The following is a 27,469-nucleotide window of genomic DNA, read 5'->3' as shown; positions in this document are numbered from 1 at the left end:
AAAACAGCATAGCACCATCTACAGGGGATGTGGAGTCTTTGTGAACAGGACAAGCGACTGCGTCTCCCCTTAACTAACCATGTTGAGGAATCCTTACTGAGGCATAGTGTCTAAACCAGAAAGTGTAAGTTAGAATATTTAATTCAAAGTCAAATCATGTACAGAAAGCAAAAGGAAGAGAAAGAAATATTTGATTGCGAGGGATAAAAGAAAAGATTGTTAAAAGTTTAAAATTAAAAATCCAAAGGAATTTTCGGTGTGAGAGAGGCTGTCAGAAATTAAAGCTAATCACACTGTTAAAAATTCACTTGCATGGACAAGCTTTAACTTTTTTCTGACCTATTTAGTTGGTATCTATCACTTAGGTATCCCAACTTCACTCTGTTACAGCTATTGGAATACAGAGCCTCCGGGTGAAGCCTTTAGAGGAGCAGGGCACCTCAGACTGTGCATGTCCTTAAAAATGGTGAGTGCTGATAGCCTCTCTGTCCTTTTACTGAAAATCTCACCCAATGTATTGTTTATTTAATGAATGGGGCAATTATATCAGGTTGGCCACATACCAGTCATGTATGCCGCCAATTTGATTTAATCATCCTACTCAACAAATATATGTGAAATATTATTTTCCTAGAGTCCAGGATGTCCAGGATTTTATTTGCTAAATGCCAGGAATTGTTCGAACCAGGTTTGTTGGTAATTTTGTGATTTTCCTTCTGTGGATTTTTTGATAACTCAGATTAAATCAGAGATCAGTCCTGCGACAAACACCACCAAGCATTCAGGGAAAGGTCAACGTGTGCATTCTCCATGTATCCTTCTCCTCAACGCTATTACCGGTCCACATTTCACAGCTATACAGCAAGATGGGGCGACAGTGGGACGAATTGGATAGGTCTTTTGCCATGGGCCGAGTGGTCTCCTTCTTTAATCCTATATAAAGATCTCAATGGCTGTGGCCCAATCTGAGTGAATCGTTGGCTGAAATGCCAATCCCGGTTGGACAGAAACCAAATCAGCTCACACAGATTGGCCTTGGTGAATTCCTGCAGTGCATCTTGGTAGATGGTACACACTGCTGCTGATTGGAAAGCTTAGCTCACACTTCTTCGACTTGTCATTCTCTATTTACCAAGCAACTGAACCTGTTCTCACCCAAAACTTTGGGGTGAGCTATTGAAATCTCCCCTCAGATCAATTGTTGCCAATAATTTGAGGGACTGCAGTCCCCACATGTCAATCCAACCTGGGCTGGAAGAATATGATATATCGTGTAGAGTGTACAGGGAACCTGTATTTCTTTTGCGCCCAACTTTGCACAGGCAATGCAGCCAATCCGTGTGAACTTTCCAATCAAACTTGCGAGGGGAGGGGAATGGGGTTCAGAGAATTTAATTTTACCCCTAAGCCTGATTTCTCATAATCAGTTCTCTGCTGTTTGATACAGATTTAAACACATATAGGATTCAACACCTTTTTGAGGATAAGGAAGGAGCTATTGATGTTGCAATACTTTAGGTGAAAGAAGCAAGTATCTACTTACCGGCTCCACAGATAAAAACCTTTTGGCCCACTTTCACTCGCCCTCTTTGACAGGCATGAATTGCGACACAGAGAGGCTCAACTAATGCACCTTCTTCTAAGCTCACACACTCAGGAAGCCTGAAGGGAGGCAAAACAAACATTAACCACAGTGATACACGTACTAACTCAATTGCCACTGACGCATTGCATGTCAAGGCTTTTAGAGTAGGGAAGGTTATAATCCTTGCTGCATTCAGCCAAGCTCAGGGTGAAGAATGTCAACGTGCAGAACTGCAAGGGTTATCCATGGGGGCGGAACGATGAGGGACTGAGGTGTAGTGGTAATTTTTTTTTATTCATTCATAAGATGTGGGCTTCACTGGCTGGGCCAGTATTTATTGCCCATCCCTAGTTGCCCTTGAGAAGGTGGTGGGGAGCTGCCTTCTTGAGCCGCTGCAGTCCATGTGGTGTAGGTACACCCACAGTGCTGTTAGGGAGGGAGTTCCAGCATTTTGACCCAGTGACAGTGAAGGAACAGCGAAATATTTCCAAGTCAGGATGGTGAGTGACTTGGAGGGGAACTTCCAGGTGGTGGCGTTCCCATCTATCTGCATTGTCCTTCTAGGTGGTAGTGGTCGTGAGTTTGGAAGGTGCTGTCTAAGGAGCCTTGGTGAGTTCCTGCAGTGCATCTTGTAGACGGTACGCACACTGCTGCTACTGTGCATCGGTGGTGGAGGGAGTGAATGTTTGTGGATGGGGTGCCAATCAAGTGGACTGCTTTGTCCTGATGGTGTCAAGCTTCTTGAGTGTTGTGGGAGCTGTATTCATCCAGACAAGTGGGGAGTATTCCATCACACTCCTGACTTGTGCGTTATAGATGGTGGGTTACTCATCGCAGGATTCCTAGCCTCTGACCTGCTCTTGTAGCCACAATATTTATATGGTTAGTCCAGTTCAGTTTCTGCTTGAATCTGTTCAATTTGCCTAACATGAGTAATTAAACATATTCAGAATTGGCCTACTCCATCACAGGTTTCACTGCAGGTTTTCTATCTGTCCAACCAACAGAAATAAGCCAGTCCCATCTCTGAATCTGAGCTGGTGGTCTAGGGAGAAAAAGACTCTTATATTTCCTACAGCCACATCCCCACTAATACTGATGACAGGTGCTCCATGTTTTGGTCCATTTACAGGATCAGGATGATAGTGGGTGAAGCACAGATACATCCTTCAGGCAAATGAAGAGAATCAAATTATAAAGCGTGGTACACATGGGCCCCGACATACTCTCCTATTCTGGCAGAGGACAAGTCAGTTTTTACAATGGATAGGCATGACATCAGTCACTCAATATTGACAAATAAGGATGCAACCTCAGTCAAGATGTAATATTATTTGTTCATTAATGTCACCTCATGTAGTTAAGAGTCTAAAATTAAATAACCTTGGTCTTCTTGGCTTGGGCACAAAGCAGAAGGTGAGAGTTGGGTTGAGAGGAGAGAAGGGATGTTTGGTTCAAAAGTCAGGTAAGGTAAAGCTAATCTGACGGGGAGGGAAATATGTTTGATGGATGGAGGTATTGTTTCTGATGGGGTCCATGTGAGCAGGTCAGTGCAGTGTGAAGGTCAAGGTCTATTTAGCTTGCATCAACAATCTGGTAATCACATGATATGATGATACTCTTTCGAGTATCAACAGTCACAGATTGCAACTCTTTCGAGTACAATCACAGTTCTTGGTTTCCGGGAGTGGGACATGAACCCACAACCCTCTGATTCAAAGGCGAGGGTGCTATGAACTGAGCCACAGCTGACACCAGAGCAATAACAAATCGTTACCAGGTGGCCTGTTAAAGCATGAAAGCAGTTCTGGTGACGACAACACAAGTTCTGTGTTTTCCGAGTAACTCATGATTTCCGTATTTCACATCTCAGTTTGACTTGTAATTGCTCTCTTCCTGTGCTCATTTATACTATATTGATCTGCTCAAATGGACCCCACCAGAAAAAATCCCTTCATCTGTTATGAGGTGGCCGATAATGTATGTGCCAGACGGAACAAATCCACAAGGGGAACTTGATCATGCAGTCACAACGATTTTGCAATTTGTATTTTAGTTCGAGATGCATGTCTTGAATTCAGTAGTAATAAGTCCACTAAGACTTGGAGTTTTAACAAAACTAAGTGTTAAACATTTATTAACAAAAGAAAAGATTTCAAGCACATATATAGGTCTACAAATTACTACTATAATGACTCCTAAAACCCCTAATTAATCTGGATTCCAGTTACACCCTCATTAAGGCAACAGTAAAAACAAATAGATTTAAACAGAACCAAGCAAAATGGGAGGCGATGGTGTGGTGGTATTGTCGCTGGACTAGTAATCCAGGGTTCGAATCCTGCAGATAGTGGAATTTGAATTCAATAAAAATCTGGAAGTAAAAGTCTAACGACCATGAAACCATTGTCGATTGTTGTAAAATCCCATCTGGTTCACTAATGCCCTTTAGGGAAGGAAATCTGTCGTCCTTACCTGGTCTGGCCTACATGTGACTCCAGACCCAGAGCAATGTGGTTCACTCATAACTGCCCTCTGAAATGGCCTAGCAAGCCACTCAGTTGTAATAAACCGCTACAAAGTCACAAAAAAGGAATTAAACCGAATGGACCACCCGGTATCGAACTAGGCACCAGAAACGACAAAGGCAATTGCAGCCTTGTTGACACTGCAAAGTCCTCCTTACTAACCTCTGTGGGGCTAGTGCAAAAATTAGGAGAGCTGTCTCACAGACTAGTCAAGCAATGGCCTGACATAGTCAGTCTCATGGAATTATACCTTACAAATAATGTCCCAGACTCCACCATCACCATCCCTGGGTATGTCCTATCTCACCGGCAGGACAGGCCCAGCAGAGGTGGTGGCACAGTGGTATACAGTCGGGAGGGAGTTGCCCTGGGGGTCCTCAACATTGACTCCGGACCCCATGAAGTCTCATGCATCAGGTCAAACATGGGCAAGGGAACCTCCTGCTGATTACCACGTACCGCCCTCCCTCAGCTGATGAATCAGTGCTCCTCCATGTAGAATATCACTTGGAGGAAGCACTGGGGGTGGCAAGGGTGCAGAATGTAATCTGGGTGGGGACTTCAATGTCCATCACCAAGAGTGGCTTAGTAGCACCACTACTGACTGAGCTGGCCGAGCCCTAAAGGACATAGCTGCTAGACTGGGTCTGCTGCAGGTGGTGAGGGAACCAACAAGTGGGAAAAACATACTTGACCTTATCCTCACCAACCTGCCTGCCGCAGATGCATCTATCCACAACAGTGTCGGTAAGAGTGACCTCTGCATAGTCATTGTGGAGACAAAGTCCCACCTTCACATTGAGGATACCCTCCATCGTGTTGTGTGGCACTACCACCGTGCTAAATGGGATAGAATTCGAACAGATCTAGCAACTCAAGACTGGGCATCCATGAGGCACTGTGGGCCATCAGCAGCAGCAGAATTGTACTCGAACACAATCTGTAACCTCATGGCCCGGCATATCCCCCACTCTACCATTACCATCAAGCCAGGGGGTCAACCCTGGTTCAATGAAGAGTGCAGGAGGGCATGCCAGGAGCAGCACCAGCCATATTTGAAAATGAGGTGTCAACCTAGTGAAGCTATAACACAGGACCACTTGCATGCCAAACAGCATAAGCAGCAAGTGATAGACAGAGCTAAGCGACTCCACAACCAATGGGTCAGATCTAAGCTCTGCAGTTCTGCCACATCCAGTCGTGAATGGTGGTGGACAATTAAACAACTCACTGGAGGAGGAGTCTCCACAAATATCCTCAGCACAGCAGTACAAAAGATAAGGCTGAAGCATTCGCAACAATCTTCAGCCAGAAGTGCCGAGTGGATGATCCATCTCGGCCTCCTCCAGAGGCCCCCAGCATCACAGATGCCAGTCTCCAGCCAATTTTATTCACTCTACATGATATCAAGAAACTGCTGAAGGCACTGGATACTGCAAAGGTTAAGAGCCCTGACATTACTCCGGCAATTGGACTGAAAACTTGTGCTCCAGAACTTGCCGCGCCCCTAGCCAAGCTGTTCCAGTACAGCGACAACACTGGCATAGAACCATAGAAAACTTACAGCACAGGAGACCATTCGGCCCATCTTGTCTATGCCAGCCCGAGGACACCCAGGTGCCCTTTCTAATCCCACCTTCCTACACCCGGCCCATAGCTCTGCAGCTTACAGCACTTCAGGTGCCGATTCAGGTACTTTTTAAAAGAGTTTAGAGTTCTGCCTCTACCACCAACTTGGGCAGCGAATTCCAGACACCCACTACCCTCTGCATAAAAAAGTTCTTCCTCATGTCCCCCCTACACCTTCTGCCACTTACCTTGAATCTATGTCCCCTGGTTTTAGAATTCTCCACCAAGGGAAACAATTTTATCCTGTCCACTCTATCTATTCCCCTCATAATCTTGTACATCTCAATCAAGTCACCTTTCAGCCTTCTTTGTTCTAAGGAAAATAACCCCAACCTAGCCAATCTCTCCTTGTAGCTACACTTTTCTAACCCTGGCAACATTCTTGTAAACCTCCTCTGCACTCTCTGCAAAGCACCTACCCAGCTGTGTGGAAAATTGCCCAGGTATGTCCTGTGCACAAAAAGCAGGACAAATCCAACCCGGCCAATTACTGCACCATCGGTCTACTCTCAATCATCAGTAAAGTAATGGAAAGGCTCATCAACAGTGCTATCAAGCAGCACTTGCTTAGCAATAACCAGCTCACTGATGCCCAGTTTGGGTTCCGCCATGGTCACTCAGCTCCTGACCTCATTACAGCCTTGGTTCAAACATGGACAAAAGAGCTGAACTCCTGAGGTGAGGTGAGAGTGACTGCCCTTGACATCAAGGCAGCATTTGACTGAGGGTGGCATCAACTGGAGTCAATGGGAATCAGGGGGAAAACTCTCTGCTGGTTGGAGTCATACCTAGCACAAAGTAAGATGGTTGTGGTTGTTGGAGGTCAGTCAGCTCAGCTCCAGGACATCACTGTAGGTGTCCCTCAGGGTAGTGTCCTAGGCCCAAACATCTTCAGCTGCTTCATCAATGACCTTCCTTCCATCATAAGGTCAGAAGTGGGGATGTTCACTGATGATTGCACAATGTTCAGCACCATTCGCGACTCCTCAGATACTGAACCAGTCCATGTCCAAATGCAGCAAGACCAGGACAATATCCAGGCCTGGGCTGACAAGTGACAAGTAACATTCACGCCACACAAGTGCCAGGCAATGACCATCTCTAACAAGAGAGAATCCAACCATTACTGAATCCCCCACTATCACCATCCTGGGAGTTACCATTGACCGGAAACTGAATTGGACTAGCCATATAAATACTGTGGCTACAAGAGCAGGTCATAGGCTAGGAATCATGTGACGAGTAACTCACCTCCTGACTCCCCAAAGCCTGTCTACCATCTACAAGGCACAAGCCAGGGGTGTGATGGGATACCTGGATGAGTGCAGCTCCTGCAACACTGAAGGAGCTGGACACAGTCCAGCACAGAGGCTGAGGGCTTTTCACATTTGTGTTAGATCTTAGAATGTCTTCTTCCCTTACACATAGTCTCATTTCCTTTATAAATGCTTCTCCCTTTTAATGCAAATTCCATTGTTCTCATATGTTTTTGCAACTTTACTTTTCTCATAATATAAATCTTTCATAGTGCTAATTTTATCAGTAACCTTTGGGAAAAATAAACACACTGGCTTAGCTTCTTCTGGCTAGGTGTGACACCTTACCATCTCTTTGAAATTCAAACTAGCCTAATTTATCTAAAAATGCAAATTTTCCTTACACCTCACATTCTAAAACTCCAGAAATGTTTATGTATTTAGCATTTCAAACCTAGCATCCTTTTTGGTGGCTCAAAAACCTCCAGACTGGCTGTCTCCAATTCAATTAAATCCCCCCTCCCCACCCGGTACACATACACACAGAGAAACTAATCCAAACCCCACTATGAACCCACTTTACAATAAATCACAATATTATGAAAATTATATTTTCATGACACTCCCCTCCTTACTAAAAATGAAGTGTCATAATTTTAAAAGATGGTAATCTTACATTACCACTTATACTTATCCATATGCTCACACTACTACACTACCAGGTGCATACATTAACATTTTACATACTTTTATACAAATCCTTGGTATCAACAGAAATCATTCCAGTCCAATGTCCAGGTTTTTTAAATGTCCAATATTCCCTTTGAGCTTCAAACTCTTGACAATGAATCTGCAATTAGATTTTCTCATCCAGCCACGTGTATTATCTGTAGATTAAATGGCTGCACCAATAAACTCTATTTGAACAGCCTTGCACATCTGTCTCGAAATTAGTTTCTGACAAATTGCTTGCAACATAAATCTCAAAATGCTGCAATGCAACCAAACCCAGGGTCTCCTTTTTGATCATTGAATATCTTCTCTGTTGTACATTCAACTTCCTTGAAAAATACCCTTATCAGTTTCTCAATTCCAGTTTCATCTTCCTGTAACAGTACAATGTAACAATGCCTATATCACTTGCATCAATGACCAACTTAAATTGCTTGGCATAATTGGGTACTGCCAAAACTGGTGTCGTAGTCAACATAGTTTTCAAACCATCAAATGCATTCTACTTGTGTCCATTGAAACTTATTCTTTTTCAATAGTTCAGTCAACGGAGCAACCACACTGCTAAAACTTGGTACAAATTTCCAGTAAAACCCACTCATGCCCAGAAATCTCAAAACTTCTGTTTTGTTGTAGGAACGAGGAAATCCATAATAGTTTTGACTTTCACATCTCTCGGAGACACCAATGGTATGGCCTAGATATGTAACTTGCGCTTTTGTAAACTCACTTTTAGCCAAGTTCATCACCAAGTTAGTTCCTTGTTATCAACGAAATAATTCTTCCAGATGTTGTAAATGCTCCTCCTACATTTGAGTGAAAACTATCAAGTGGTCAATATACACAGCATAATTGCTCAGTCACAATTACTTTGTCAGTCTTTGAACTATTGCAGGTACATTCTTCATATCAAATGGCATGACTTTAAACTGATATAGTCCATCTGGCATCACAAAAGCTGATATCTTCTTGCGCTGTCCGATAACGGTACTTGCCAATATCCTCTTAGCAAGTCAATCTTTGTGATAAATTTTGATTGGCCCACTTTCTCAATGCAATCTTCTAACCGTGGTACAGGATATGAATCTGCTTTTGTCACCGCATTCACCTTTCGATAGACCATACACAGTCTTTGTGTTCCATCCGGTTTCAGTACCAGCACAATAGGCAAACTCTGGTGACTGCAACTAGACTCAATGATATTTTGAAGCATGAAGTCAATTTCTTTCTGCACTTGTGATAACTTTGCCGGAATTAATGTATAAGGATGTTGCCTTATTGAGGATTAAACTTCCACACATGTCATGTATAGCTAAATTTGTCCTCCCTAGCTTATTCCCACAAATAGCTTTGTGTGACTGCAATAACTTCTCCAAATCACTTTGACACTTGTCTGGAAGATAGCTCAATATTATATTTAAATTTTCAAGTACCCCCTCAAAATCCAATTTGATTACAGGAAAATCAATTTCAGAATCCTTCATTTCTACCTCTTTCTCCTTACCTACCACCACTAATACATCCTTTTGGTCCTCTTCCCTCTCAAAATACTTTTTAAGCATATTTACATGACAAACCCTCTGCTTCTTTCTTCTATATAGAGTATTTATTATTCATTCAGTTTCCTTTCAATCCTGTAAGGCCCACTAAACCTTGTCTTTAATAAGTCACCTAGCAACAGCATTCCTGTCTGCTTTCACTTTCATCGCTTGCTGTGATATCTTTAAATGTTCCCTAGCTAACTCACATGCTCTGTCCAATCTTTCTCTGAAATTTGATACATAATCCAGGAGAGTAGTTTCCGAATTTTGACCCACCAATTTCTCATGAATAAATTTCAGTGGTCCTCTTACCTCATGACCATAATCTAATTCGAAAGGGCTAAATCCAGTCAATGTATTAGGACCATCCCGAATAGCAAATATCAAGAATGGAATTCCCCTATCCTGACTATATGGCCTCATGCCGTCTTTCTGTGATAAGCTGTTGATTTATCAGAATAATAAGCTATTGATTTAAGCTGTTTTATCCCCAAACTGTTCATTACTTCCTTAAATCGCTGTGGCATGAAATTTGGACCCTGATCTGATGGTATTTCTTTTAGTAAATCATATCTTGTAAAAAATTAACTCAACTCTTCCTGCAACTCTGTTGTATGTTGTAATATTTCTCAAAGGTATCGCTTCAGGAAACCTTGTAGGTAATTGATAATTACTGATTTCCAGTTTTAGTCTTAGGGCGGGGTCCTACACAATCAATCATAACCCTACTAAAAGATTTTTCATGTTGGAATTGGAATTAAATGTTCCGGCTTAATCACTGCTTGTGGTTTCCTTATCAGCTCTCATGTTCTATAGAATTTGACTATATATCTATGCAAACTAGACCAATAAAAATGTTTTTGTATCTTCGCCTATGTCTTTCTATTTCCTAAATGCCCCCCTCCCACCGCCCATTGGAATTTCGTGAGCTATTCTCGGGATCTCATTTCTGTATCCAAATGGTATAACAATCTGATGTACTTCCCTCCAGTTTTCATCTGTTAAAACATGTTAAGGCCGCCATTTTCTCATTAAAACATTACCCTTAAGGTAATAACATTCTGGAATATACTCTGCCTCTGTTTTTGAGTAAGCTGTCTGATATAACTGTCTTATTTGCGCATTATTTTTCTGCAACTCTACCAACTTCCTTAAGCTGAATACATCAGCTACTTTATCCTCCATTCTTTCATCCTGAACAATCTTATCAAAAACAGTGTTAGCTAATTGGACTTCAACACCATCTCTCTGCCTTTTAACTTCCTGTTTCAACCTGTGAGCAATTTGGAAACAATCCAGGATGCTCCCTCTGCAACAGTTCTGTTGAAAACACCTTTACAGGCTGTTCAACTGCCATTGGCACCACCCACATCTGTGACCCAGCTATATCATTACCTAAAATAAATTGAACCCCCGCAATGAGCAATTTTTTTCAATACTCTAACAATCACCTCACCTGTCTTCTATTTACTCTTTAAGTTTTCCTTCCACAATGGAATAGAGTTAGCATCTCCATGAACCCCACTTATTATCACCTGTTCCTACAATACTCCCTCTGAACAACAAATATCACTATCCCACATTAAGGATTGACTAGCCAGTGTCTCATAAAATGTTAATATCTTTACCTACTCCACACTGTACACATGGGAAGACTTCCCCTTCGCATACAAAATCTTTAAACATTTCTGCAACCTGCTCCTCAGAACTCCCTTGTGTAAATTGTGAACACATTCCCATTTCTTTACCTATCACTGATTCTTCCTCTTTTACCTGTACACAAACCATTGTTTTTTCCTGTGCCTGAGCCTCAGAATCCACAGTACTTTTACTTCCAGAACTTTTCTGCATCCCAATAAACCCAACAGATTTTCCCTGTAATTTCCAACACACTGACTTCACGTGTCCAACTTTATTACAATGAAAACACCTCAATTTTCAAGTGTCATTTCTACCCTCAGCACCTTCCTTTTCATTCTGAAAAAAAAAACTTCCTGGGAATTTCCACCTACTCCTTCTCTTCCCTGGCTACCCGCCTTCCTTTCACCTTCCCACTTTCTGGCCTTCTCTGATTTAAAAGGGTGATGAAGAAAAAGGTTTAGATCTATGAACTGACTCATAATCACCAGCTATCTCTGCTGCTTGTCTTACCGTTTTAAACCTCTGTTCCTCCCTATGAGTTCTCACTGCCGAAGGAATTGAATCTTTAAATTCTTCCAAAAGAATTACTTCTGTAAGAGCTGCATATGTTGTCTCTATTTAATGTCAGTATCCACGGGTCAAAATTACTTTGTTTTACTCTCTGAAACTCAATATGCATTTGCCCAGGCTGTTTTCTCAGATTCCTAAATTTCTGCCTGTACCCCTCAGGAACCAACTCATATGCACTCAAAATAGCCTTTTTTTGACCACATCATAGTCCACTGACATTTTTTCTGACAGTGAAGCATAAACCTCTTGTGCTATACCCACCAACCTAGATTGTAACAACAATGTCCAGTTTTCCTATGGCCATTTCATCTGTTTAGTTATCTTCTCAGATGAAATAAAGAATGCCTCCACATCTCTTTCCTCAAACTTCAGAAGAGCTTGCACAGATTTAAACATCTCCCTACTAGGTTTTAGGCTAAAGATTTTCTCATCATCAGAACCTTCCTTAGCATCTGATGTCTCCTTTTTAAGATCCAGCTTTTAAGCCGATATTCTGTCTCTTTCCTTCATTCCCTCTTCCTTTTCTAACTTCACCATTTCCCTCTGGAATGCCCTTTTTCTTTCCTTTTCTTTTTCAGCTGCCCCCAGTTTTTCATTTCCAATTTATTTTCCTTTTCGTTTGCCTCCCATTCATGTTTTCTCAGTTTCTTTGCTTGTTCAAATTCAAGTCTCTTCATTTCTACTTTCTACTATCTCCAGCTCCGACTCACTAGTGGCAGGTGTCCCTTCCAACTTTAAATGCTGTGCTATCACTTTAACTATGTCTGCTTTCTTTGCCTCTACAGGTAACCTCAACTGCAACTTATCCACCAACTCTAATTCACCCTTAGATACATTTTGTTACCCAGAGTAATATTTTCTATTTCCCAAAAAATTTTTAACCATGGATACAGCCATTTTTGCTGTCTCACCACTTTAAAAATACCTCATACCGACTCCTGAAATCAAAGTGCTTCTTATACTCATAACCTTAAGATTCACCAACTCCAGCCCAATCAAGGAATTTCAAATGTATCCCGCAAAGAGCCCCCAATTTGTTATGATGTGGCAGATGATGTGTGCCACATCAAATCCACGAGGGAAACTTGATCACACAGCCACAACGATTTTGCAATTTGTATTTTATTTCGAGGTGTGTGCCTTGAATTCAGTAGTAATAAGTCCAACAAGACTTAGAGGTTTTTTACAAAACTAAATTAGCCATTTATTAACAAAAGAAAAGATTTCAAGCACATACATAGGCCTACAAATTACTACAATAAATAACTCCTAAAACCCCTAATTAATCTGGATTCCAGTTATACCCCCATTAAATAGAGCCAAGCAAAGCCACACAATACCCAACACTGGATATTCAAATTCAAATTGAGCTTTCTCAGCTTTGGTTCCTGTAGACAGCAATTTGATGCACAGGGGCTGGAGGCTTTTCATACTTGTGTTTGGTCTTATAATTCCTTCTTCCCTTACACATAGCCTCATCTCCTTTATACATGTTTCTCCCTTTTAATGCAAATTCCATTGTTCCCATATATTTTTGCAACTTTACTTTTCTCATAATATAAATCTTTCATAGTACTAATTTTATCAGTAACCTTTGGGGAAAATAAACACACTGTTTGGCTTAGCTTCTTCTGGCTGGGTGTAACACCTTATCATCTCTTCGAAATTCAAACTAGCCTAATTTATCTAAAAATGCAAATTTTCCTTACACCTCACATTCTAAAACTTCAGAACCTTCAAAACCTAGCTTCCTTTTTGATGATCCTAAGCCTCCAGACCAGCTATCTCTAATTCAATTAAATCCGCCTCCCCCCCTCCCACCCAACACACACACACACACATGGAGAAATTAATCCAAACCCCACTATGAACCCATTTTTACAATAAATCACAATAATATTATGAAAATTGTTATATTTTCATGACACATCTATCAAACATATTGCCTTGGTCATCAAACGGCATTATCTTAACTGCTTTTTGAACCAAAATCTCTTTTTACCTATCAACCTGACTCTCTTTCACCTTCCATTTTGTACTCAGGCTAGGAAGGGCAAGGTTATTTAATTTTAGACTCTTAACTACATGAGGCGACATCAATGAAGAAATAGTATTACATCTTGACTGAGGTCGCATCCTTATTTGTTAATATTGAGTGACTGGTGTCGTGCCTATCCATTGTAAAAACTGACTTGTCCTCCGCCAGAATAGGAGAGTATGTCGGGGCCCATGTGTACCATGCTTCATAATTTGACTCTGTTCATTTGCCTGAAGGATGTATCTGTGCTTCACCCACTGTCATCCTGATCCTGTAAATGGACCCAAACACAGAGAGCATTAGTTGAGATGTGGCTGTAGGAAATGTAAAAGAGTCTTTTGCTCGCTAGACCACCAGCTCAGATGCAAGTTTGCTCATATTTATGCTGATTAATAGTTTACCGTGTCATTTGCTTCTATGCGTCATTTCACTTGTAAATAAACCCAGAGCAAATTCACCTGCATAAAGTAATTTCGTGATGCGTTACTTGCCACCATCAAAGGTGATAAGAAACGTAGCGAGCATCTGTATCCATTCATCAATGTGCGAAGATCAGGGTGCATTTGACACCTGAACTATACTGGGTAAATACAGTGAGAATTAGATTGCAGGTTACGATTCATGAATCATCATTAAGTTATTTACCTAAGGAAGTGGAGTTAAGGAAAAGCCTGACTTGCAACACAATCCATAATAGAAACTGCAGTGGCCATAACTCTGGTTTTAAGAAAGTCAAAACAATTTGATTTATAACCCAAATAGAAGAGTGTTGTGCAATAGCAATCCTCCAAAAGCACTGATGTGACGCAGCATTTTAATCCTGAACTACTCACTGTCACTGTTCAATCCAACTATCCCATGATCATTTTAACCTTTTGTGATCCTTCGACTTAAGTTTGTTAAGGGGACATCCTCTGGTTTCTCAGAAGTCCAATGTTGATGGACTAAATTTGTCTAAATTTGGATCTCAGCGTGGCCTTCAAGTCTCAATACCCAAGATGCTAAGCACGTGTCACGGAAGAGCAGAAAATCAACAGACCATCCATGTATCCTTCCCCTACCAACATGAATTGCAATTGGAGTGATTCCATTGTGTAGCTGCCTATCACACATTATCATCTTATGTACAAAATACCTCCATCAATTATATTCTGGATGTTAGCTACTTAGTAATCCTGTCGCTTATCACTAATTTGACCTGTAGCTTGTAGAAATGCTGTCAATACTATTATTCTGGTGAAATAATCAACACTGCTCCCCCTCCCCCACTCTCTCTCAGTCCAGAAACTGGTGCACAGTGAGAACACATTGGGGGGTGCAGCTACTCAGTGTAATACCCATACATTCACCAAGCTTGGACTTAGCAGCCATGATGGCAGATCAGCACAATAAATAAGCCAAGGAAACGAATCATCAATGCATGGTCTTCCAAAGAAGGAAGGCAGTTGCCATTGTCCTTTGCTTGATTGTTTTAAAGGGGGTGACTTGCAGATCTCAATTCACGCACAAGGACTTCCCTCTTTTTTTATTCTTTTATGGGATGTGGGCGTCACTGGCTAGGTCTATTTGCCCATCCCTAATTGAGATGGTGGGTGGTGCCTTCTCGAACTGTAGTGGCTACACCCTCAGTGCTGTTAGGGAGGGAGTTGCAGGATTCCAGCGACAGTGAAGGAACGGCGGTGATATATTTCCAAGTCAGGATGGTGAGTGGCTTGGAGAAGAACTTCCAGGTGTTGGTGTTCCTATGTATCTGCTACTCTTGTCCTTCTTGGTGGTACAGGTCATGGGTTTGGAAAGGGTTGTCTAAGGGGCCTTGTTGAGTTCCTGCAGTGCACCTTGTAGATGATGCACACTGCTGCTACAGCATGTCGGTGGTGGAGGGAGTGAACATTTGTAGATCTGGTGACAATCAAGCAGGCTGCTTTGCCCTGGATGGTGCCAAGCTTCTTGAGTGTTGTTGGAGCTGCACTCATTCAGACAAGTGAAGAGTATTTGCATTACACTCCAAACTTGTGCCTTATAGATGGCGGACAGACTATGGAGAGTCAGGAAATGAGTTTTACTCTCTGTAAGATTCCTAGTCTCTGACCTGGTCTTGTAGCCACAGTATTTATATGGCTAGTCCAGTTCAGTTTTGGGTCAATGGTAATTCCCAGGATATTGATAGAGGGGGATTCAGCAATGGTAATGTCATTGAATATCAAGGGGCGATAGTTAGATTCACTTTTCTTGGAGATGGTCATTGCCTGGCACTTATCTGGCATGAATGTTACTTGCCACTTGTCAGCCCAAACCTGGACATTGTCCAGGTGTTGCTGTATTTGGGAGTTCAGTATCTGAGGAGTCATGAATGGTGCTGAACACTGTGCAATCATCAGCAAACATCCCCACTTCTGACCTTATGGAAGGAAGGTCATTGATGAAACAGTTGAAGGTAGTTTGGCCTAGGACATTACCCTGAGGAACTCCTGCAGTGATGTCCTGAAGCTGAGATGATTGACTTCCAACAACCACAACCATCTTGCTTTGTGCTAGATATGACTCTAACCAGTGGAGAGTTTTCCCCCTGATTCCCATTGACTCCAGTTTTGCTAGGGCTCCTTGATGCCACACTCAGTCAAATGTGGCCTTGATGTCAAGGGCAGTCACTCTCACCTCACCTCGGGACATGTTTGGACAAAGGCTGAAATGAGGTCAGGAGCTAAGTGACCCTGGTGGAACCCAAACTGAGCATCAGTGAGCAGGTTATTGCTAAGCAAGTGCTGCTTGATAGCACTGTTGATGACCCCTTCCATCACTTTACTGATGATTGAGAGTAGACTGATGGGGCTGTAATTCTCCAGGTTGGATTTGCCCTCTTTTTGTGTACAGGACATACTTGGGCAATTTTCCACATAGCCGGTTAGTTGCCAGTGTTGTAGCTGTACTGGAACAGCTTGGCTAGGGGGGGTGGCAAGTTCTGGAGCACAAGTCTTCAGTACGATTCCTGGAATATTGTCAGGGCCCATAGCTTTTTCAGTATCCAGTGCCTTCAGCCATTTCTTGATATCATGTGGAGTGAATTAAATTGGCTGAAGATTGGCATCTGTGATGCTGGGTTCTCCAGTGGAGGACGAGGTGGATCATCCACTCGGCATTTCTGGCTGAAGATTGTAGCAAATGCTTCAGCTTTACCTTTTGCATTGAGGTGCTGGGCTCCCCCATCATTGAGGATGGGGATATTTGTGGAGCTTCCTCCTCCAGTGAGTTATTTAATTGCCCACCACTATTTGCGACTGGATGTGGCAGGACTGCAGAGCTTAGATCTGATCGATTGGTTTTGGGATCGCTTAGCCCCGTCTATCGCACGCTGCTTATGCTGTTTGGCACACAATTAGCCCGGAATTGTAGCTTCACCACGTTGACACATCATTTTTAGGTATGCCTGGTGCTGCTCCTGGCATGCTCTCCCGCACTCTTCATTGAACCAGGATTGATCCCCTGGCTTGATGGTAATGGTAGAGTGGGGGATATGCTGGGCCATGAGGTTACAGATTGTGATTGAGCACAATTCTGCTGCTGCTGATGGCCCACAGCGCCTCACGGATGCCCAGTCTTGAGTTGATAGATTTGTTTGAAATTTATCCCATTTAGCACAGTGGTAGTGCCACACAACACGGTGGAGGGTATCCTCAATGTGAAAACAGAACTTTGTTTCCACAATGACTGTGTAGAAGTCACTCTTACCGACACTGTCATGGACTGATGCATCTGCAGCAGGCAGCTTGGTGAGGATAAGGTCAAGTACGATTTCCCCTCTTGTTGGTTCTCTCGTGACTTGTTGCAGACCCAATCTTGCAGCTATGTCCTTTGGGGCTCAGCCAGCTCGGTCAGTAGCAGTGCTATCGAGTTACTCTTGGTGATGGACATTGAAGTCCCCCACCCAGAGTACATTCTGAGCCCTTGCCACCCTCAGTGCTTACTCCAAGTAGTGGTGTTCAACATGGAGGAATATTGATTCATCAGCTGAGGGAGGGTGATACGTGGTAATCAGTAAGGTTTCCTAGCCCATGTTTGACCTCATGCCATGAGACTTCATGGGGTCCAGAGTCAATGTTGAGGGCTCCCAGGGCAACTCCCTTCCTACTGTATACCACTGTGCCACCACCACTGCTGGGCCCGTCCTGCCAGTGGGACAGAACGTACCCAAGGATGGCGATGGTAGTGTCTGGGACATCATTCAATACCTTACAGACAATCAGTCACCAGTGGCATGGGGGAAATGCTAAAGGCAAAAGGAGACATAACGCGGGTCTTCATTCTTCTACTGGACATTGTCTACGTGATGTACTGGCTACCCATTGAGCAAGGCATGCAGGTTGTAACTTTGGTTTGTAAACAAGCAGATCCTCCATGACAGGTGTGCTTATGGGGAGCTATGGGGAAATGGTAACATCGTGGTAACATCACCAGACTAGCAATCTAGAAGCCCAGCTGGGTTCAAATCTCACCATGGCATCTGTGGAATTTAAATTCAATTAAATACTGGAACACTAATGGTGGCCATGAAACTATCATTAATTGTTGTAAAAATCCCACCTTGTTCACTTATGCCTTTTAGAGAAGGAAATCTGCTGTTCTTACCCATCTGGTCTACAGCAATGTGGTTGGCTCTTAACTGTGCTCTGAAATGGCCAATAAGCCACACAGTTTAAGGGCAATTAGGGATGGGCAATAAATGCTGGTCTTGCCCACATCCCATGAAAGAATAAGTTTTAAAAAACTATTTGGAGTGGATATGGTCACATGGAAAGACCTCCATGGTGATATCATATAATGCCTCAAAAGGTGCATACCCCTTATATAAATATCTCAAAATAGTTACCTTGTTTATTGAGCTAATTCATTAGACAATCCAACGTGTTTCTAGCAACTATCTGCGTGAAACCATGGAAATGCAGATAATTTCTCTTGAGATGAAGCAATAAGATGAATAGCAGTGTTGGTGAATAATCACACACAAACTTATAAATTGTACTTTTCTGGTTTAAATCAGGCCAGGTTGATGTGATGAAGTTTCCCTCTTTTCTGAAGGCTGGAATAGGCCGGTGTTAAATGAGTTGAGGGAACTTGAATGCACTTGTGGGCCAAAACACACTGCACTGCCCATATTTTGGTAGAAATTTGCATTACACTCACATATTCCCTTACATTGATTTCTAAATTCCTCAACCAATGATGCACCATGGTTTAGTGGGTATCATCCACAGGATGTACTACAGTTGGTCTCCGAAGCTTCTTCTTCATCCCTCTCCCAAACTGATGACTTCCACCACCTATAAAGGACAAAGGCAGCAAGTGGATGGGAACACCATCACCTCCAAGCTCCCCCACCAAGGCACACACCGTATTGCCTTGGACATATAACTGGGTACTCCTTCATCGTCACTGGGTCAAATTCCTGGAACTTCCTATCCAACAGCACTGTGGGAGTACCTTCACCAAATGGACTGCATCAGTTTAGCTCCTCATGAGTAAATTATGGAAGGGCAATGAATGCTGGCCTTGCCAATGGCACTCACAGCCCAAGGAAGCAAAAATATAACTTGCTTGGTATAAAATTGTACCTGTCTCTACAAAGGTATACTTTGGAATGAGGTGTCAGATGTTAAATAGTATCATCAGCTTTTCCGCTTTGAGATTTTTGTGAGCGTTATTCAAGAATGTATGGGGTCACACAACTCGTGAAGCTCCCCTAAGACCAAGATTGAATTTGCGAGACGGTGTGTGTGTGTGTGTGTGTGGAGGGAGAAAAGAGATAAGGAGAGCAGCTCAAAACACAATGATGGAGCAGAATAGATGGGTCATTGAGCATTTGTTCATTTGTTTTGATGAAGACTCTGGTTGGAGCTAAGACTTGGGGTGGAATTGTCCCAGATTTGCACTAAGTGCGGTAGTGGGTGGGTAAAATGATGTTTTCCCGCCAGCCTCATTGGCAGGTTTTCACGCCGTATCATCCCAAACCTGCTGCATTACCTACGCATTCCCGGGAAACACGCCATTTCCATGGTAGGTGGGCTCTCATTCGCCCACCACGCCATCGCCTCACCACTTCATCACCATATTTAACGTCCAGCCACGTGCACACCTCTCAGCCCATGACTGCTGCAGGGAAGATGTCCATGAACGGCAAAAAGACTGCAGCCACCAGGTTTGGCGACGCGTCACTGGAACGCTTTTTGGATGCCATGGAGTCCCGCGTGATGTCTTTTACCCCCGCTCTGGCCGCAGAATGGGCAGCGGCGTGACCAACCAGGCTTGGGAGGCGGTGGTAGCGGTGGTCAGCACTAATGCCCTTCAAAAGAGGACAGCCACCCAGTGCCGCAAGAGGATGAATGATCTCCTCCGTTCCACCAGGGTAAGTCACTCTTCTCACACTCTCAACTCACACACTGACAAACCCATTACACATCCACAGGGCCCTCACTCACTGCCGGTTCAAGGGACATCACCATTCACTCTCTCACATTCACCGTCATTGTCCTCATCCCATCTATGGGACCACCCACTCACCAGCCACACATGCCAGGCAGCTGGCCTGACAGGCATCCTGCTTACACTCTTTCCATCTCTATTCATGCAGGGCAAGCTGGCACACAACAAGAGGGGGAGGTTGCAGACTGGTGGAGGGATGCCTGAAATCAAGGTCCTCACGGACTTAGAAATCAGAGCCATCCAGCTGGCTGGTAAGGGTCTGGACCGGTCCTGTGCTAATGGTGAGGTCGGCTCTGGTCTACCAAGTGAGGCCCCAGCAGTGCAACGTCCATCAGACAACCATGCTGTGAGTGATGTGTCCCATTTCACAGGCCACTGCCATGCACTAATTATCTCTCCTTGCTTCCACAAGCACATCTGGAAAACAGCTGACGGAGGCCATGACCCAGGGCCTCCAATCAAGCCCCGAAGAAACCTCTGAAGAGAAATCTAAAGGCACCCTCCCTGAAGTCCTGTCACAGCACTCAGCCATACACTCCACCAGCGCTAGGGCACATACCTCGGTGGGACCGAGCTTTAGAGTAGCCTTGCGACCTCAATCTGTTGAGCGCATCGCACTGTCTGATCCACACAGGCGGCGGCAAGGATCTCCCTGCCATCCGGCACTCCGAGGACTGCTGGAGGCCAGGAAATTGCTGAGTCCGAGTCAGATGATGAGCCTCTGGACTCAGTAATGTCACAGTTGCTGGAGCTGCAAAGACAAGCTCGAGAACATCAGGAAGGGATGTCCGCTGCACTCCTCAGATTGCAAGGCACGATGGAGGGGTCCGTCCGCCTTCAGGCTGAGGTGATAGCGCCGGCATTGCCAACGCACCGAGGTCAACACTGGCAGGATGGGGGCCGCCATGGAGACCTTGGTCCAGGACTTCACACCTGCACTGCTGCATGGGCCCAACTCCATCGCTGATGCCATAGTTGGCCTCCAACAGTGTATACGTGAGAGGGGTGTGGGGCAGCTTGATCTCACTCCAGCTTCTCCTCAAAGAGTCAGCCTGGGGCCCTTGGACACCCATAGGGAGGGAGATCAGCAGGTGTCCCCTCCCCGGGGCCATCCATCCAGGTGACACCAGTAGTGTCCAGCTCATCCAACTCCCCTCTTCCTGTGACCTCAGCAGCTCCAGCTCCACAGGCCAAGGAGGGTGTCACTGCCAAACAACAGGACCCCAAAAGCAGGCTGGGGCCCTCCACATCTCAGCCCTCCAAAGGACGCCTGCCAAGGTCATCACAGTCAGGGTGTAGCAGTCAGCAGGCTGCCCTCCACCTCCGCTGTGGATGTCCAGGGGGCACCAAAATGGTTGCACAGCCTGGGCATGGGTGTTAATCACTTGTACATATTGCTCATTATTGTCAATAAATTCCAAAGGATGTCTCCCTGCCTATGGCTCCTTGTTCTGATGAGCAGTGTTCATGTCACTCAGATGTGAAACCTTTCTGCACAAGATAAAGGGAGGTGTCTCAGTCCAGGGCCTCTTCCCTGTGTCTGTGCAGCCTTCAGACCAAAGTGATGGTCCAGCCTCACACTCCCTGGAAACATTACTGATGCCTGCACCTTGATGGTGCTGGTTATTGCTGCCAGAATGTAGTGGGCAGGCATCACAGAGTTCCCTCATTCTCTCTGTGTGCTCTCAGCACCTTTAAGGTGGGGCTGGCCCCCATCCCTTCAGCATCTGTAACCGGTGACTCTGTGCTCCTGAAGGTGCTGAAGGCGGACAAAGGATCAGATGCTTCTAAAGTTTCATGGCTGCATCTCTATGATATGACTCTGATCACAGAGCATAAGTGAGCTGCCCTCGGCCAGACAGGAGTCAGACATTCTCAGAGGCTGTGTGAAGATTTATGGAGTGTCCTCACTGCAAGTTGTCATCATCCTCCTGGAATCTAGCAACAATTAAAGCCTCCACTGTGTCTCCGTGACAGGAGCATTCTACAGAGGGTATGTGCGCTGCTATAAGCCAGACTGGAGTCAAACATTCACAGCTGCAATGTGAGGATCTATGGGGTCACCTCGCTGCATGCTGTCACCATCCTCCACAAACCTAGCAGCTATGAGGGCCTCTCGATGCGCCTGCCTCATCTGGCCAATGCGAGGGCCTCATCCCAGTCATTGTCGCTACCTTTGAGGACCTCCTCAGCCTCATCCCTGTCGGCGTCCTCCTCATCGGAGGAGACGTGCAGCTCCTCCATCTCCCTCTCAGGCAGCTCCTCTCCCCGTTGCAGTACCAGGTTGTAAAGGGCACAGCAGACGATGATGATGTGTGACACCCTCTGTGGACTGTATTGCAGGGCTCCTGCAGACTGGTCCAGGCACCGGAACTGCATCTTCAGCATCCCGATGGTCTGCTCCACCAAGTTGCTGCATGAGCCTCATTATAGCGTCGCTCTGCTGCAGTCTGAGGACACCGCACGGGTATCATCAGCCACGGCCTCTGTGGGTAGCTCTTGTCCCTGAGGAACCAACCCCGCAGCTTCTGTGGACCCTGGAATATGTCAGGGATCTGTGAGTGAATGAGGATGTAAGCATCGTGCACACTCCATGGAAAGCGTGCGCAGACCTGCAGGATGCGTTTCTGTTGGTCGCAGACCAGCTGCACATTCAGTGAGTGGAATCCCTTGCTGTTGACATAGTGACCACGTGTTGTGATGGAGATCTGAGCGCCATGTGAGTGCAGCCAATCGCACCCTGCACCTGTGGGAATGCCGAGATCTGGGCTCTTGCACCCTGGCTCTCCTGGTCCCCAGCGAAATGCACAAAGTTGAGTGCCCTTGCAAAGATGGCATCCGTGACCTCATGGTTGCATTTGTGGGTTGCGGATTGTGATATCCCACCCCACTCTGCGCAGCCAGGAGCCTCAGTCGCTCTCTCCTCTGTTGTCTTCACTCTCTGTGGGCCATGAGGCCTACAGATAGTTCACCAAGCTCCACGATCCTGATGTACTCCTCCTGCAGGATGAAAGAGAGAGACACGTGGGTTAGCATGGGTATACTAAGAACCTATCCTGGTTAAGTCTGAAGGCCCATTAATGCACCACGGAGAGTGCTGGCCACCACTTGCATGGTCAGAGTTTAGTGCGCTGCATGGCTGCCCGAAACCCCACTCACCACCAGCCTACTCCACCCGACCAATTGGTGGCAGCTTTGCCCACTGGACTGCACACTGTGCTCTCAGCTCAGGTGGAGGCATTCTCCTAACCCACACTGCAAGGCTGCGCTGTTAGCTTGAACCATGGGGGAAACTGGGCCAAACCGGGATGATGACATTGCAAGGGGCTGTGAGCGTCTCCACCAGTGACTGCTCCATGGCCCAGCTTTAGCAGCGAGATTGTACAACATTCTGCAGCCAACTAAAACACTCACTTTACAGTCTGTGCTTGAGGGGTGAAAAGCTCTGGAGCACTTGGTGGCACTTTGATGCCTCTACGTTGCTTGAGTGGGCAGAAAAACCCAACTCCAACTATATCAATGGCTGCGCCTGAACTGTCTCGGCTGCAGAGGAATGGCCGCTTTATATAAAGTGTCCCTAATGTCTGGCTGCTTCCCTCGCCCACCCTGCCCCCCACCGCAAGTGCTTGTGCGCTATATTCAACTGCAGGGCTGCCCTTACCAACCGCCCACCCCCAAGTCACCTCGACTACAGGACTGGCCTTGTCCCCTCCACCCCAACATGCCTCAAGCTTGAAGTCCAGCAGGCGACCCTGGCCAGTGCTCCACAACGTTACTGTGCACTCACCTCCGAGTTCCCCTCAAAGTGCAGCCCGCCAAGTGCACGCCTTTTATATGCTGCTGTGAAACACGTCGGCGTGCTTTCCCGCTGACAGGGGTGGACGATCCAGCTGGGGTGGGGTGGGGTGGGTGGAGGATTCCAGCGGGCAGGCCTGATAATGATATATACAGATGTATTACAATCCCAACGTCCGGCGGTGGGAAACCCGGCCCACCATCGGCGGGCTGAGCGGACAATCACAAGCTGGTTTCATGCCACCGTGAAACTGATCGCGCCATATTGTCCGCTCGTGCCACCGAACACACCCGACGCTGGTGGGCACGGAAAATCCCGGCCTTGAATCCAGTCACAAGAGCAATGCTCATGTCCGTCTCTCTTCTCTCTGTAAACCACAATAACACCAGTAACCCAGGACTGGATTATCATTATTCACTGATACTTCAAAGTTAAAATCTCAATCCTGAGTTTGTGAAACTTTCTTCCTCACTCCAGGTGATCCCAAAAAAAACTGCCATGAGATTCCTCACCCACCCCCACTTAAAAGTACAGAGACAAACCGCCAGTGGTCCTAGTTGAAGTAACTAATCCTGTCTCGCAAGTCATAATGACTCTGCCTCAGCAAGCTTGTGGAGAATCCCAGCTGTTCCTGGGATCATGGTGGCTGCTATATCTTCCTAAGTTCACCAGGGGACGGGTAGGGTTCTCCAGCTTTTCAGTGGTTTGGGAGCACTTCTGCAGCAAGCCCCTGTAAAGGTTACAGTAGGTGAGTGGTCTCGGATTGGGCGTGAGGGATGCAATGTCCCCCTCCGCATCTCCCAGCACCTTCTCACAACGCTGTTGTGGATCAGGATTCTTTAAAGGTTTGGAAACCCCCCCTGTCCATTTCCCTCCCCTGCCCCCCGCTTTATCAGTGTCCAAGATGTCCTAACTGGATGAATGCCCCACTATAGGAAGTTGATACAGTGGTCTCTGATTATCTATAGGTAAGGATCAAGGCTGTGCAAATCCCTCCAGTGCAGTATTTGTAGAAGTTTTTTTTCCCCAATTCTCCACGTCCATTTTATTTGCTAACAGGAGTTCATGGTATGTCAATTTGCGAATGGGACCTCTTAACAGATTTAACATTGTTGAGACAGTTTAGCACACTTCAGAAGTGTTGCTGAGATATTTTGTTCCCATTCCAAATTAGTGCTCCAGACTCAGATGGGGATTAGGACACACAAAGGTAGCCCTCTCACTTGTGTAACATTTCAAAGGGGGTGTTCAGGAGCATAGGCCCACTTTCTTGGTTTATAAGAACATAAGGAATGGGAGCAAGGGTAGGCCATTCGGCCCCTCAAGCCTGCCCTGCCATTCAATAAGATCATGGCTAACCCAGCTCTCAACTGATTTTTCGTGCCAGCTCCTCATAGCCCTCAACTCCCCGACATTTCAAGAATCTATCTACCTCCTCTTTAAATGCTTTCAGTGATCTAGCCTCCACAACTCTCTGAGGTAGAGAATTCCAGACACTCACTACCCTCCTGAGAGAAGAAATTCCTTCGCATCTCAGTATCCCCTTATTCTGTAACTATGTCCCCTCGTTTGAGATTCCTCCACTAGTGGAACCATCTTCTCAACATCTACCCTGTCAAGTCCCCTCAGAATCTTGTACATTTCAATAAGATCACCCCTCATTCTTCTAACCTCTAATGAATAAAGGCCTAACGTGTTTAGCTGTTCTTGGTAAGTCAACCCCTTCATGCCAGGAATCAGTTAATCAATATGCTCGACACACACACTCTGAAGCACAATTGTGATCGAGTGATGGCAACTTACAGGTGGTCGGCCAGCACCTATTTTATTTTATTTTATTTTCTATCTTATTCTATTTTCGCCCACTGGGGCCTAATTCTGCCTGTCACCTCATTTTCCAGCCTCAGGAATCCAGCACTGGCCCTCAAAACCCAAGCCCTGTCCTTTTGAAGCTGAGGAAACCGAAGCTCTCAGCATTGGGAACCCCATTCCCACAACCCAGCTTTCTTGTGCGTTAGGGTGTTAGGCAGAGGCTCTGTCCCTCAGGCAGGACGACGGGAAACTCCGTCGCATGTCAAGCGAGTGACCCGTCCAGGTCCTGCCGGAAATTATGACCATTCTACGGGAACTCGCTGCAGTCACAGTGGGAGTCTGCAAGGTCAAACAAGCAATTTCAGGGCCTCGATGTTCCATTGATACTTTTATCAGAATCCACAGAAGTGCTGGTATGAACTAAAAAGTGGAAATTCAGTCCAAGAAAATACTTGATGTATTCAGAGGACACGGCAACTAGCCTAGACGCACAAAAGATAGATAAACACATGGAATAGACAGATATGTTGAGGTTAGATGAAGTAGGGTAGAAGTACTGGTACTGTTGTTGTCTGGCGCATTGACCTCTACCTCGCGGAGGCTGAGCGTCAACTCGCAGACATTTCCTCCTACCTCTCCCTGGACCATGACCCCACCACAGAACATCAAGCCATTGTTTCCAGGACTGTCACTGACCTCATCTCCTCTGGAGATCTTCCTCCCACAGCTTCCAACTTGATAGTCGCCCAACCTCGGACGGCCCGCTTCTACCTCCTACCCAAAATCCACAAACAGAACTGTCCTGGCAGACCGATCGTGTCAGCCTGTTCCTGCCCCACGGAACTCATTTCTCGTTATCTTGACTCCCTTCTCTCTTCCCTTGTTCAGTCCCTTCCCACCTACATCCGTGATTCCTCTGACACCTTACGTCACATCAACAATTTCCAGTTCCCTGGCCCCAACCGCTTCCTCTTCACCATGGATGTCCAATCCCGCTACACCTCCATCCCCCACCAGGATGGTCTGAGGGCCCTTAGCTTCTTCCTTGAACAGAGGCCCCAACAATCCCCATCCACCACTACTCTCCTCCGTCTGGCTGAACTTGTTCTCACACTGAACAATTTCTCCTTTAACTCCTCTCACTTCCTCCAAATAAAAGGTGTGGCTATGGGTACCCGCATGGGCCCCAGCTATGCCTGTCTCTTTATGGGGTATGTGGAACATTCCTTGTTCCAGTCCTACTCCGGCCCCCTCCCACAACTCTTTCTCGGGTACATCGATGATTACTTCGGTGCTGCTTCATGCTCTCGTCGGGACCTGGAAAAATTTATTAATTTTGCTTCCAATCTCCACCCCTCCATCATCTTCACATGGTCCATCTCTGACACTTCTCTTCCCTTCCTTGACCTCTCTGTCTCAATTTCTGATGATAGACTGTCCACCAATATCCATTACAAGCCTACCGACTCCCACAGCTACCTCGACTGCAGCTCCTCACACCCTGCTTCTTGTAAAGACTCCATCCCATTCTCTCAGTTCCTTCGCCTCCGTCGCATCTGTTCAGATGACGCTACCTTCAAAAACAGCTCCTCTGACATGTCCTCCTTCTTCCTTAACCGAGGTTTTCCACCCACGGTCGTTGACAGGGCCCTCAACCGTGTCCGGCCCATATCCCGCGCATCCTCCCTCACGCCTTCTCCTCCTTCCCAGAAACATGATAGGGTCCCCCTTGTCCTCACTTATCACCCCACCAGCCTCCGCATTCAAAGGATCATCCTCCGCCATTTCCGCCAACTCCAGCATGATGCCACCAACAAACACATCTTCCCTTCACCCCCCCTGACGGCATTCCGTAGGGATCGTTCCC

At 45.6% G+C, this 27,469-nt stretch overlaps 1 protein-coding gene across 1 annotated transcript in view; it reads right to left on the bottom strand.

Moving 5' to 3' along the window:
- Positions 1-27,469, bottom strand: part of LOC144669928 (sorbitol dehydrogenase-like) — an 81,546-nt gene that overhangs the window by 24,542 nt on the left and 29,535 nt on the right. Inside the window, exon 4 of the mRNA XM_078532210.1 lies at positions 1,544-1,662. Within this exon, the coding sequence (XP_078388336.1) occupies positions 1,544-1,662 (119 nt within the window). The remainder of the gene's footprint in view (positions 1-1,543; positions 1,663-27,469) is intronic.

Source organism: Cetorhinus maximus, chromosome 30 (assembly GCF_964194155.1).
Source record: "Cetorhinus maximus chromosome 30, sCetMax3.hap1.1, whole genome shotgun sequence".
In the NCBI taxonomy this organism is placed as follows: Eukaryota; Metazoa; Chordata; class Chondrichthyes; order Lamniformes; family Cetorhinidae; genus Cetorhinus; species Cetorhinus maximus.
This window is presented reverse-complemented; position numbering and strand designations above follow the sequence as displayed.